Source organism: Ascaphus truei, chromosome 1 (genome assembly GCF_040206685.1).
Source record: "Ascaphus truei isolate aAscTru1 chromosome 1, aAscTru1.hap1, whole genome shotgun sequence".
Classification (NCBI taxonomy): Eukaryota; Metazoa; Chordata; class Amphibia; order Anura; family Ascaphidae; genus Ascaphus; species Ascaphus truei.
The window spans coordinates 488,319,628-488,332,015 of NC_134483.1; the positions used below are offsets into that span (position 1 = coordinate 488,319,628).

The following is a 12,388-nucleotide window of genomic DNA, read 5'->3' on the forward strand; positions in this document are numbered from 1 at the left end:
AAGCTATAGAAAGAGACCTGAAAGTAAAGAACAGAGATGCACACAAGGAGGTACAAGGGAAAGACAGACATACAGATATAGGTCCATAAAGGAGGGGGAAGCATAATGGTAACATTCAGTTACATAGTAGATGAGGTTGAAAAAGACATACGTCCATCAAGTTCAACCTATGCTACATTTAGACAACAGATACTTTATCCTATATCTATACCTACTTATTGATTCAGAGGGAGGCAAACAAAAAACCCTAGTGTCATATCATCCAATTATATCTCATAAGGGGAAAAATAAATTCCTTCCTGACTCCAAGAATTGGCAATCGGATTAATCCCTGGATCAACATCCTTCCCATGTTTACTTATTTGGTATATCCTTGTATACCTTTCCCATCTAAAAAGATGTCCAACCTTTTTTTGAACAAATCTATTGTATCTGCCATCACAGTCTCCATGGGTAATGAATTCCCCATTTTAATTGCCCTTACTGTAAAGAACCCTTTCCTTTGTTGCTGGTGAAATTTCCTTTCCTCCAACCTTAAGGGATGGCCCCGAGTCCTTTGTACTGTCCTTGGGATAGTTATTTTGAAAGTTCCTTGAACTGTCCCAGATTATATTTGTATATAGTTATCATATCCCCTCTTAGACGCCTCTTTTCTAATGTAAATAAATCTAATTTAGTTAGCTTCTCCTCATAAATTAGATTGTCCATCCCCTTTATTAATTTGGTGTCTTCTCTGCACTCTCTCTAGTCCCATAATGTATTTTCTAAGGAGTGGCGCCCAAAATATTCAAGGTGTGGTCTTACTAATGCTTTATAAAGGGGCATAATGATGTTTACTTCCCTTCCATCCATTGCCAGTTTAATGTTAGGTAAGATCGTGTTTGCCTTTGCAGCTTGATCCGATGCTGAGCTACTTTCCCACAAGAGAAATATGCAACCTTGTGTGATGGTGTTTGTTTTATCAGCATTGGGTATTGAAACGATCAGTTGAGTTACAACGTATGCATTGATTAGAGCAGCGGTGCGCAAACTGGGGGCGCAAAATTATTCAAGGGGGGTGCGGGCGTTTGCAGGGGTCCCGCGCTCTTCCCCCAAGCATTTAAATGAATGCCGGGGGATCGCGTGAGGCCTCTGCAACCAACTTACCTTCTCTTCGGAGACACGTCAAATGACGCCGAGGGGTCATGTGACGTCACGTTGGCATGGCATGTGACCCCACAATATCATTTGACGTCGGGAGCCAGAGAGGAGGTAAGGGAGGGAGGGCGCGAGCAGGAAGGGAAGCAGAAGGGGGGGCGCGAGCAGGAAAGATTGCGCAGCGCTGGATTAGAGCAAGCACAAGCCATCTCTTATTGCAGGGGAGCGCAATCTTTTCCCCCTGTGTTCCTCTGCCGGCTGTACCCCACTCCTCGCGCCCCCCACCCCCCTGCTTACCTTGACTCAGACGCCCTGGCGTCACAATGCCATGGCAATGTGATATCACCACTCGACGTTGCCATGGCGACGCGTCACAAGGAGCCGCCTGAATCAAGGTAAGGCCATTAATTTAAATGCCTTCTGGAAACGCGCGGGGCCTCTGTAAACCCCGCGCCCCCCGCAGCAAGTCTCACGCCCCCACTTTGAGCACCGCTGCCTTAGTGCTACCAGTCAGTGTATTCCGCATGTGACTAGTGCTCTTTCTTGTGGCATTTATTCAAATGGTAAAGAAAAATCCTACCCATGAAGTTTGCAAATGGTAGCGAACAGTCAGGCAAGTGTGATAGATAGGAGCGAGTTGGGAAAAATAACCGTAAGGTGAGAGAAGAAAAGTAGAAGCAGAGAGATTAGATGAGAGGAATAAACAGGGGAAATAGAAAGTGATGGGCAAGGAGTGTATCCCAGGAAATCACAGGGGTCACGGTGACCACTGTTCCCAGAGCATCACAAACATAGATGAAGGTTCCTAGATGTCTCACACACGATCCTAGAGGGATACACACACAGACGAGGGACCCCAGAGTATGGTACATATACACACACACACACACACACACACACACACACAGACGAGGGACCCCAGAGTCTTGTACATATACACACACACATACACACACACACACACACACACACACACAAGGAATCCCAGAGTCTAGTACACACACACACACACACACACACACACACGAGGGATCCCAGAGGGTCACACACACTACACAAGGAATCCCAGAGGGACACAAACACACACACACACACCACACAAGGAATCCCAGAGGGACACACACACACACACCACACAAGGAATCCCAGAGGGACACACACACACACCACACAAGGAATCCCAGAGGGACACACACACCACACAAGGAATCCCAGAGGGACACACACACCACACAAGGAATCCCAGAGGGACCCACACACACACCACACAAGGAATCCCAGAGGGACCCACACACACACCACACAAGGAATCCCAGAGGGACCCACACACACACCACACAAGGAATCCCAGAGGGACCCACACACACACACCACACAAGGAATCCCAGAGGGACCCACACACAAGGAATCCCAGAGGGACCCACACACCACACACACACAAGGAATCCCAGAGGATCACACACACACACAAGGAATCCCAGAGGGTCACACACACACACACACACACACGGAATCCCAGAGGGTCACACACACACACACACACACGGAATCCCAGAGGGTCACACACACACACGGAATCCCAGAGGGTCACACACACACATACACACACGGAATCCCAGAGGGTCACACACACAAACACACACAAGGAATCCCAGAGGGTCTCACACACACACACACACCACACAAGAAATCCCAGAGGGTCACACACACACCACACACGGAATCCCAGAGGGTCACACACACACCACACAAGGAATCCCAGAGGGTCCCAGACACACACACACACCACACAAGGAATCCCAGAGTGTCACACAAACACGGAATCCCAGAGGGTCACACACACACACACACACACACACACACACACAAGGAATCCCAGAGGGCAACACACACACACCACACAAGGAATCCCAGAGGGTGTCACACACACACACAAACACAAGGAATCCCAGAGGGTGTCACACACACACACAAACACAAGGAATCCCAGAGGGTCACACACACACACACAAGGAATCCCAGAGGGTCACACACACAAGGAATCCCAGAGGGTCACACACACACACACACACACCACACAAGGAATCCCAGAGGGTCACACACACACACACACCACACCACACAAGGAATCCCAGAGGGTCACACACACACACACGGGATCCCAGAGGGTCACACAAAGACGAGGGATCCCAGAGGGTCACACAAAGACGAGGGATCCCAGAGGGTCACACAAAGACGAGGGATCCCAGACGGTCACACAAAGACGAGGGATCCCAGGGGGTCACACACACACACACACACACACACACACAAAGACAATGGATCACAGAGGGAGTCTCTCCCACACAGAGGGAGTCTCTCCCACACAGAGGGAGTCTCTCCCACACAGAGGGAGTCTCTCCCACACAGAGGGAGTCTCTCCTACACAACGGATCCCAGAGGGTCATACACACACACACACAAAGACAAGGGATCCCAGAGAGTCTCTCTCACACAGAGGGAGTCTCTCTCACACAGAGGGAGTCTCTCTCACACAGAGGGAGTCTCTCTCACACAGAGGGAGTCTCTCTCACACAGAGGGAGTCTCTCTCACACAGAGGGAGTCTCTCTCACACAGAGGGAGTCTCTCTCACACAGAGGGAGTCTCTCTCACACAGAGGAGGGGTCCCAGAGGGGGTCACACAAACACACACACAATCCCAGAGGGATATAGATATATATACACACAAACAGCACGAGAGCGCAGGGCTCAGCTAAAGAGCCAGACAGAGAGAAGGAGCCAGACAGAGAGAAGGAGCCGGGCACACTGCCCGCCACTCCCACCCGCACCGAGTCAGGGTAACCCCCAAACACCAAACCCCTGCGCCTCGCCCCCTCCTCCCCTCACAGCAGCCGTGAGTCCCACACTTACCCTGTCACAACAGGCGCCATCTTCCACAAACTCTCGCCAAAACTCCAAACCTCGCGAGAGAGCGCTGGGAACAGGACCCCGCCCACCCGCTCCTAAAGCCACGCCCACCCGCTCACAAAGCCACGACCATCAACAAGACCTATTCCCGCCCACCTCTGAGTTATGAGCGTGAGACAGTCTGTGTGATTTTATATATATATATATATATATATATATATATATATATATATATATATATATATATATATATATATATATATATATATATATATATATATATATATATATATATATATATATATATATATATATATATATATATATATATATATATATATATATATATCACTGTGTATTATACATCTGTGTGATTATACATATTTGTGTGATTATATATTGTGTATATATATTATTTTTTTGGTATATATAGTATAACATCACTGTCATACATCTGTTTGTGCTACATATGGGATAGTAAAATGTGTGATGTGTACGTGTGTGTGTGTGTTGTATGATATATAAAAATACTGTAGACATCCACATATATAATAGGAGAGTGTGTGTACATGTGAAATATAAACATGACACTGTGACTGTGTATTATGGCACCAGATCGGCTCGACCAGGGCACCACACACTTCATTGTGGTACACGATATATTCCGGATTCACTAGACCCACAGCCACACAGACTGGATAATAAGGGTTATAGAGGAGCAGAGAATAAGCAGAGGATAAGGTGTGTAAGGGCATGGTGCTGGCAGAGTATGAGCAGTGCAGGAGTGGGCAGGCAGGCATACAGTGCAGCCTGCAGGAAGCAGAGGATAAGGTGTGTAAGGGCATGGTGCTGGCAGAGTATGAGCAGTGCAGGAGTGGGCAGGTATACAGTGCAGCCTGCAGGAAGCAGAGGATAAGGTGTGTAAGGGCATGGTGCTGGCAGAGTATGAGCAGTGCAGGAGTGGGCAGGCATACAGTGCAGCCTCCAGGAAGCAGAGGATAAGGTGTGTAAGGGCATGGTGCTGGCAGAGTATGAGCAGTGCAGGAGTGGGCAGGTATACAGTGCAGCCTGCAGGAAGCAGAGGATAAGATGTGTAAGGGCATGGTGCTGGCAGAGTATGAGCAGTGCAGGAGTGGGCAGGTATACAGTGCAGCCTGCAGGAAGCAGAGGATAAGGTGTGTAAGGGCATGGTGCTGGCAGAGTATGAGCAGTGCAGGAGTGGGCAGGCAGGCACAGTGCAGCCTGCAGGAAGCAGAGGATAAGGTGTGTAAGGGCATGGTGCTGGCAGAGTATGAGCAGTGCAGGAGTGGGCAGGTATACAGTGCAGCCTGCAGGAAGCAGAGGATAAGGTGTGTAAGGGCATGGTGCTGGCAGCGTATGAGCAGTGCAGGAGTGGGCAGGCATACAGTGCAGCCTGCAGGAAGCAGAGGATAAGGTGTGTAAGGGCATGGTGCTGGCAGAGTATGAGCAGTGGGCAGGCATACAGAGCAGCCTGCAGGAAGCAGAGGATAAGGTCTGTAAGGGCATGGTGCTGGCAGAGTATGAGCAGTGCAGGAGTGGGCAGGCAGGCACAGTGCAGCCTGCAGGAAGCAGAGGATAAGGTGTGTAAGGGCATGGTGCTGGCAGAGTATGAGCAGTGGGCAGGCATACAGAGCAGCCTGCAGGAAGCAGAGGATAAGGTGTGTAAGGGCATGGTGCTGGCAGCGTATGAGCAGTGCAGGAGTGGGCAGGCATACAGTGCAGCCTGCAGGAAGCAGAGGATAAGGTGTGTAAGGGCATGGTGCTGGCAGAGTATGAGCAGTGGGCAGGCATACAGAGCAGCCTGCAGGAAGCAGAGGATAAGGTCTGTAAGGGCATGGTGCTGGCAGCGTATGAGCAGTGGGCAGGCATACAGTGCAGCCTGCAGGAAGCAGAGGATAAGGTGTGTAAGGGCATGGTGCTGGCAGGCACAGTGCAGCCTGCAGGAAGCTCTCCAGAGTTGGAGGGAGGGTGGAGGGGGAGCTGCAGGATTCTCTGTCTCACCCTCTCAGACACAACAGGCGTGGGAACTTTGTGAAGTCTCGCGAGAACTGCTGCACGGGTCACACTACAGGGGGAGTCTCGCGTGACTAGGCTCAGACAATGAGGCTTGTTCTTAATGGAGAGGGGTAGGAAGAGGCGACAGGGAGATAGTGATCTTCTCATCTCTCACCGAGATGTAATATGTTTACTCCTAGTGTTTGCCTATTGTTATTTGTCCCTATTTTTATTTTATTCAATAACATTTTTTATTTTTTTTAAACTTAAATCATTGATGAACACACAATCCCAGAAAGCTCCAACCCCAGAACCCACCACATCATATATATCTATCTGCAGGCCATATCCCTAAGGGTGGGAAAACTGCGAGACTTGTCCCAATCTTCAAAAGTGGGGACAAAAACATTGTAACCAAAAGAGAGACCATACCACTCAGCCTAAGGCCTGGGACATGGTGATATGAAGAGCGCTGGGCAGCGCTGACGCTCATGCTCTCCTGCTCAAGCAGGAGATTTTTCGTGTCCCTGCATGGGCGTCAGCGAGCGCGCTTGTGTGCTGGGTGGGAGGCGGGGCTTGGGCGCCACGTCACGGCACCGACGTCACGGACTGCCATTGGCTTCAATGGCGAGAAAAGTAAAATTGATCTGTCGGCTGAAATTCCACACGCCTCCGGAAGCGCCGTCTAAAGCCGCGCTAATAGGGATAATGTTTCCCCTCAGCGCGCCTCAGCACGGTCTTTTTGACCATGTCCGAAGCCTAAGGCTGAGTCCATAGATACTGCAGCCGTGCGGAGGCGCGCTGAGGCTGAGGGAAAGCGAGTGCTTTCCCTGGCCGTAGTTCGAGAGCCGTCAGGGGGCGGGCCAGTGACGTCACGGAGTTGGTACGCCCTCATTGGGCGAACTGCTCACGTGACCGGCCCTGCGCTCCCGTGAGCGCGAAAAACAAAAAAATTGTATAAGACCTACGCCTCCGCACGCCTGCGGGCGCGTGCGCGAGCCGCTCTCATTGCGGCTGCAGGGGCTCACTGACAATCGTCAGCGTGCCTCAGCATGGGCGCTGACCCTAGACTCAGCTAATGCTGCGTCGCCCCTAGCGCTGAGCGGGCAGCACTTGGCGAGGTGACTTGCATATATATATATATATATATATATATATGTATATATATATATATATATATATATATATATATATATATATATATATATATGAAAGTACCCACTCACGTGATATGCGCGGGCACACACTCACCGGAGCATAGGTAAACAAATTTTTGTAACTTTCTAGCGTGCTCAGCTTTCCTGCTGCGTCCCCCCCGCACGAGCGCTTGTGAAAATTTTAAGGACACCCGGTGCTCATGCTTGGAAAGCTCCCCGGTGCTCATGCTTGGAAAGCTCTCCAAGCATGAGCGCGCTCAGCGCCAGCGGGGACAAAGCCTTATACTAATTACAATTACTGAATAGTAACAGGGTGCTACAGGGAAAACTAAAGCTTATTGATAAGGTGGGTCCCAAGAGAACCCGAAAAAGTTCCTATATCTAACCCTCGCTGTGGCAGAATAGTAGGTGAGTAATTACTCCATGGGGTATAGATATCCCCAACAAAATGGTGAGGCTAACCATCAGCTGACATATAAAACATATGTCCACATATGACTAAAAGTAAAAAAAATAATAAAGTTTTAATAAACATATGAAAATAACTCATGAACATATAATGTGTGGTGTACTAAAATCCTCATGGGAAGTGGGCGTCACCTATAAGATAGTTGGCATACATAACATGTAACCAAATATGTAGTCCCCTACAGGGCCGCCAACAGGGGGGCACAAAGGGTACTGGTGTCCCGGGCCCCGTGAGTCAGGGGCCCCCTGCTCGGCCGGGCGCCAGTTAATTAAATTTCTAAAAAAAATGGCGGCGATTCCTGTGGTCCCAGCGCGCATGCGCTGGCCAAGCAGGCAGCCTGTGGGCCCGCAAGCCCCCTCCCCCCAGCCCTTCTCGCCCCCCCTGCCGCCCACCATCCGCGCCCCCGAGCCCCCCTCCCGCCCGTGGCAGCTGCTGGGGATATCGGGGGCAGGTGAGGGAAGCGTCTGGCTGCAAGAAAGCAGCACCCACCGGTAAAGGTAAGTCAACCAACATTGCCACCCAGTCACCCACCCAGTCACTCACTCATCTACTCACCCAGTCACTCACCCAGTCACTCACTAACCCAGTCACTCAGCCACTCATCCACCCACGCTGTCACCCAGTCACTCACTCATCCACTCACCCAGTCACTCACTCATCCACTCACTCATCCAGTCACTCAGCCACCCACTCAGCCACTCACCCACCCACGCTGTCACGCAGTCACCCATCTTTTTTTGAAATTATAAAAATTATCAGGTTGCATTGTAATGTTTTTTTCTGTATCACAATAAGAAAACAGTTAAGTAAAAGTTGCACGCTAAAAAATATTTTTTCGTGTTAGGTGTGCTATGGGTTCGGGGGGACGGGTGCGCTATGGGGGCGGGGGGAAGGCCCTGCTCCTTTCATTTGTCCCGGGCCCAATGCATTGGGATTTTTTTTATATGTATTTGGGTGGGTTTTATATGTATTGTTTTTTTAATGTGTATTGTGTGCATTTATATATGTATGTGTATTTATATATGTATGTATGGGGCGTTATATGTATTGGTTTTTTTTCATATGTATTGGGTAGGTGGGTTTTTTGTATGTATTTGGGGGTTGTAAGTTTTTTGCATTGGGGTGGGAAGTTTTTTGGTATAGCTTGTGTGGTAATTGTGTGAGGGGGGAAGGAATGAGTGAGCGTGGGGGAATTGTGTGAGGGGGGAAGGAATGAGTGAGTGTGGGGTAATTGTGTGAGGGGGGAAGGAATGAGTGAGCGTGGGGTAATTGTGTGAGTGTGAAGGAATGAGTGAGCCTGGGGTAATTATGTGAGGGGGGAAGGAATGAGTGAGCGTGGGGGAATTGTGTGAGGGGGAAGGAATGAGTGAGCGTGGGGGAATTGTGTGAGGGGGGAAGGAATGAGTGAGCGTGGGGGAATTGTGTGAGGGGGGAAGGAATGAGTGAGCGTGGGGGAATTGTGTGAGGGGGGAAGGAATGAGTGAGCCTGGGGTAATTGTGTGAGGGGGAAGGAATGAGTGAGCCTGGGGTAATTGTGTGAGGGGGAAGGAATGAGTGAGCCTGGGGTAATTGTGTGAGGGGGAAGGAATGAGGGAGCCTGGGGTAATTGTGTGAGGGGGGAAGGAATGAGTGAGCCTGGGGTAATTGTGTGAGGGGGAAGGAATGAGTGAGCCTGGGGGAATTGTATGAGGGGGGAAGGAATGAGTGAGCGTGGGGGAATTGTGTGAGGGGGGAAGGAATGAGTGAGCCTGGGAGAATTGTGTGAGGGGGGAAGGAATGAGTGAGCCTGGGGGAATTGTGTGAGGGGGGAAGGAATGAGTGAGCGTGGGGGAATTGTGTGAGGGGGAAGGAATGAGTGAGCGTGGGGGAATTGTGTGAGGGGGGAAGGAATGAGTGAGCGTGGGGGAATTGTGTGAGGGGGGAAGGAATGAGTGAGCGTGGGGTAATTGTGTGAGGGGGGAAGGAATGAGTGAGCGTGGGGTAATTGTGTGAGGGGGAAGGAATGAGTGAGCCTGGGGTAATTGTGTGAGGGGGGAAGGAATGAGTGAGCCTGGGGGAATTGTGTGAGGGGGAAGGAATGAGTGAGCGTGGGGGAATTGTGTGAGGGGGGAAGGAATGAGTGAGCGTGGGGTAATTGTGTGAGGGGGGAAGGAATGAGTGAGCGTGGGGTAATTGTGTGAGGGGGAAGGAATGAGTGAGCGTGGGGGAATTGTGTGAGGGGGAAGGAATGAGTGAGCGTGGGGGAATTGTGTGAGGGGGAAGGAATGAGTGAGCGTGGGGTAATTGTGTGAGGGGGAAGGAATGAGTGAGCATGGGGTAATTGTGTGTGGGGGAAGGAATGAGTGAGCGTGGGGGAATTGTGTGAGGGGGGAAGGAATGAGTGAGCCTGGGGTAATTGTGTGAGGGGGAAGGAATGAGTGAGCCTGGGGTAATTGTGTGAGGGGGAAGGAATGAGTGAGCCTGGGGTAATTGTGTGAGGGGGAAGGAATGAGTGAGCCTGGGGTAATTGTGTGAGGGGGGAAGGAATGAGTGAGCCTGGGGGAATTGTGTGAAGGGGAAGGAATGAGTGAGCGTGGGGTAATTGTGTGAGGGGGGAAGGAATGAGTGAGCCTGGGGTAATTGTGTGAGGGGGAAGGAATGAGTGAGCGTGGGGGAATTGTGTGAGGGGGAAGGAATGAGTGAGCCTGGGGTAATTGTGTGAGGGGGGAAGGAATGAGTGAGCGTGGTGGAATTGTGTGAGGGGGGAAGGAATGAGTGAGCGTGGGGGAATTGTGTGAGGGGGAAGGAATGAGTGAGCGTGGGGGAATTGTGTGAGGGGGGAAGGAATGAGTGAGCCTGGGGGAATTGTGTGAGGGGGGAAGGAATGAGTGAGCGTGGGGGAATTGTGTGAGGGGGAAGGAATGAGTGAGCGTGGGGGAATTGTGTGAGGGGGGAAGGAATGAGTGAGCGTGGGGGAATTGTGTGAGGGGGAAGGAATGAGTGAGCCTGGGGTAATTGTGTGAGGGGGAAGGAATGAGTGAGCGTGGGGGAATTGTGTGAGGGGGAAGGAATGAGTGAGCGTGGGGGAATTGTGTGAGGGGGAAGGAATGAGTGAGCCTGGGGGAATTGTGTGAGGGGGGAAGGAATGAGTGAGCCTGGGGTTATTGTGTGAGGGGGAAGGAATGAGTGAGCCTGGGGCAATTGTGTGAGGGGGGAAGGAATGAGTGAGCGTGGGGGAATTGTGTGAGGGGGAAGGAATGAGTGAGCGTGGGGGAATTGTGTGAGGGGGAAGGAATGAGTGAGCGTGGGGGAATTGTGTGAGGGGGAAGGAATGAGTGAGCATGGGGTAATTGTGTGTGGGGGAAGGAATGAGTGAGCGTGGGGGAATTGTGTGAGGGGGGAAGGAATGAGTGAGCCTGGGGTAATTGTGTGAGGGGGAAGGAATGAGTGAGCCTGGGGTAATTGTGTGAGGGGGAAGGAATGAGTGAGCCTGGGGTAATTGTGTGAGGGGGAAGGAATGAGTGAGCCTGGGGTAATTGTGTGAGGGGGGAAGGAATGAGTGAGCCTGGGGGAATTGTGTGAAGGGGAAGGAATGAGTGAGCGTGGGGTAATTGTGTGAGGGGGGAAGGAATGAGTGAGCCTGGGGTAATTGTGTGAGGGGGAAGGAATGAGTGAGCGTGGGGGAATTGTGTGAGGGGGAAGGAATGAGTGAGCCTGGGGTAATTGTGTGAGGGGGGAAGGAATGAGTGAGCGTGGTGGAATTGTGTGAGGGGGGAAGGAATGAGTGAGCGTGGGGGAATTGTGTGAGGGGGAAGGAATGAGTGAGCGTGGGGGAATTGTGTGAGGGGGGAAGGAATGAGTGAGCCTGGGGGAATTGTGTGAGGGGGGAAGGAATGAGTGAGCGTGGGGGAATTGTGTGAGGGGGAAGGAATGAGTGAGCGTGGGGGAATTGTGTGAGGGGGAAGGAATGAGTGAGCCTGGGGTAATTGTGTGAGGGGGGAAGGAATGAGTGAGCGTGGGGGAATTGTGTGAGGGGGAAGGAATGAGTGAGCCTGGGGTAATTGTGTGAGGGGGAAGGAATGAGTGAGCGTGGGGGAATTGTGTGAGGGGGAAGGAATGAGTGAGCGTGGGGGAATTGTGTGAGGGGGGAAGGAATGAGTGAGCCTGGGGGAATTGTGTGAGGGGGGAAGGAATGAGTGAGCGTGGGGGAATTGTGTGAGGGGGAAGGAATGAGTGAGCGTGAGGGAATTGTGTAAGGGGGAAGGAATGAGTGAGCCTGGGGGAATTGTGTGAGGGGGGAAGGAATGAGTGAGCCTGGGGTTATTGTGTGAGGGGGAAGGAATGAGTGAGCCTGGGGCAATTGTGTGAGGGGGGAAGGAATGAGTGAGCGTGGGGGAATTGTGTGAGGGGGAAGGAATGAGTGAGCGTGGGGGAATTGTGTGAGGGGGACGGAATGAGTGAGCGTGGGGGAATTGTGTGAGGGGGAAGGAATGAGTGAGCATGGGGTAATTGTGTGAGGGGGGAAGGAATGAGTGAGCGTGGGGGAATTGTGTGAGGGGGGAAGGAATGAGTGAGCCTGGGGTAATTGTGTGAGGGGGAAGGAATGAGTGAGCCTGGGGTAATTGTGTGAGGGGGAAGGAATGAGTGAGCCTGGGGTAATTGTGTGAGGGGGAAGGAATGAGTGAGCCTGGGGTAATTGTGTGAGGGGGGAAGGAATGAGTG

The 12,388-nt window shown here is 51.4% G+C and overlaps 1 protein-coding gene across 3 annotated transcripts in view; it reads right to left on the bottom strand.

Moving 5' to 3' along the window:
- Window positions 1–4,109, bottom strand: part of RBPJ (recombination signal binding protein for immunoglobulin kappa J region) — an 87,548-nt gene extending 83,439 nt beyond the window's left edge. The window contains exon 1 of one of the 3 annotated variants that reach the window (XM_075568273.1): window positions 4,049–4,109. In XM_075568273.1, the coding sequence (XP_075424388.1) occupies window positions 4,049–4,068 (20 nt within the window). In that variant the 5' untranslated portion in view covers window positions 4,069–4,109. Of the gene's footprint in view, window positions 1–1,434; window positions 1,523–4,048 lie in introns of those variants that run through there. The other 2 variants (XM_075568263.1, XM_075568253.1) reach the window with 2 other exon arrangements.
- Between the last annotated feature and the right edge of the window lie 8,279 nt (window positions 4,110–12,388).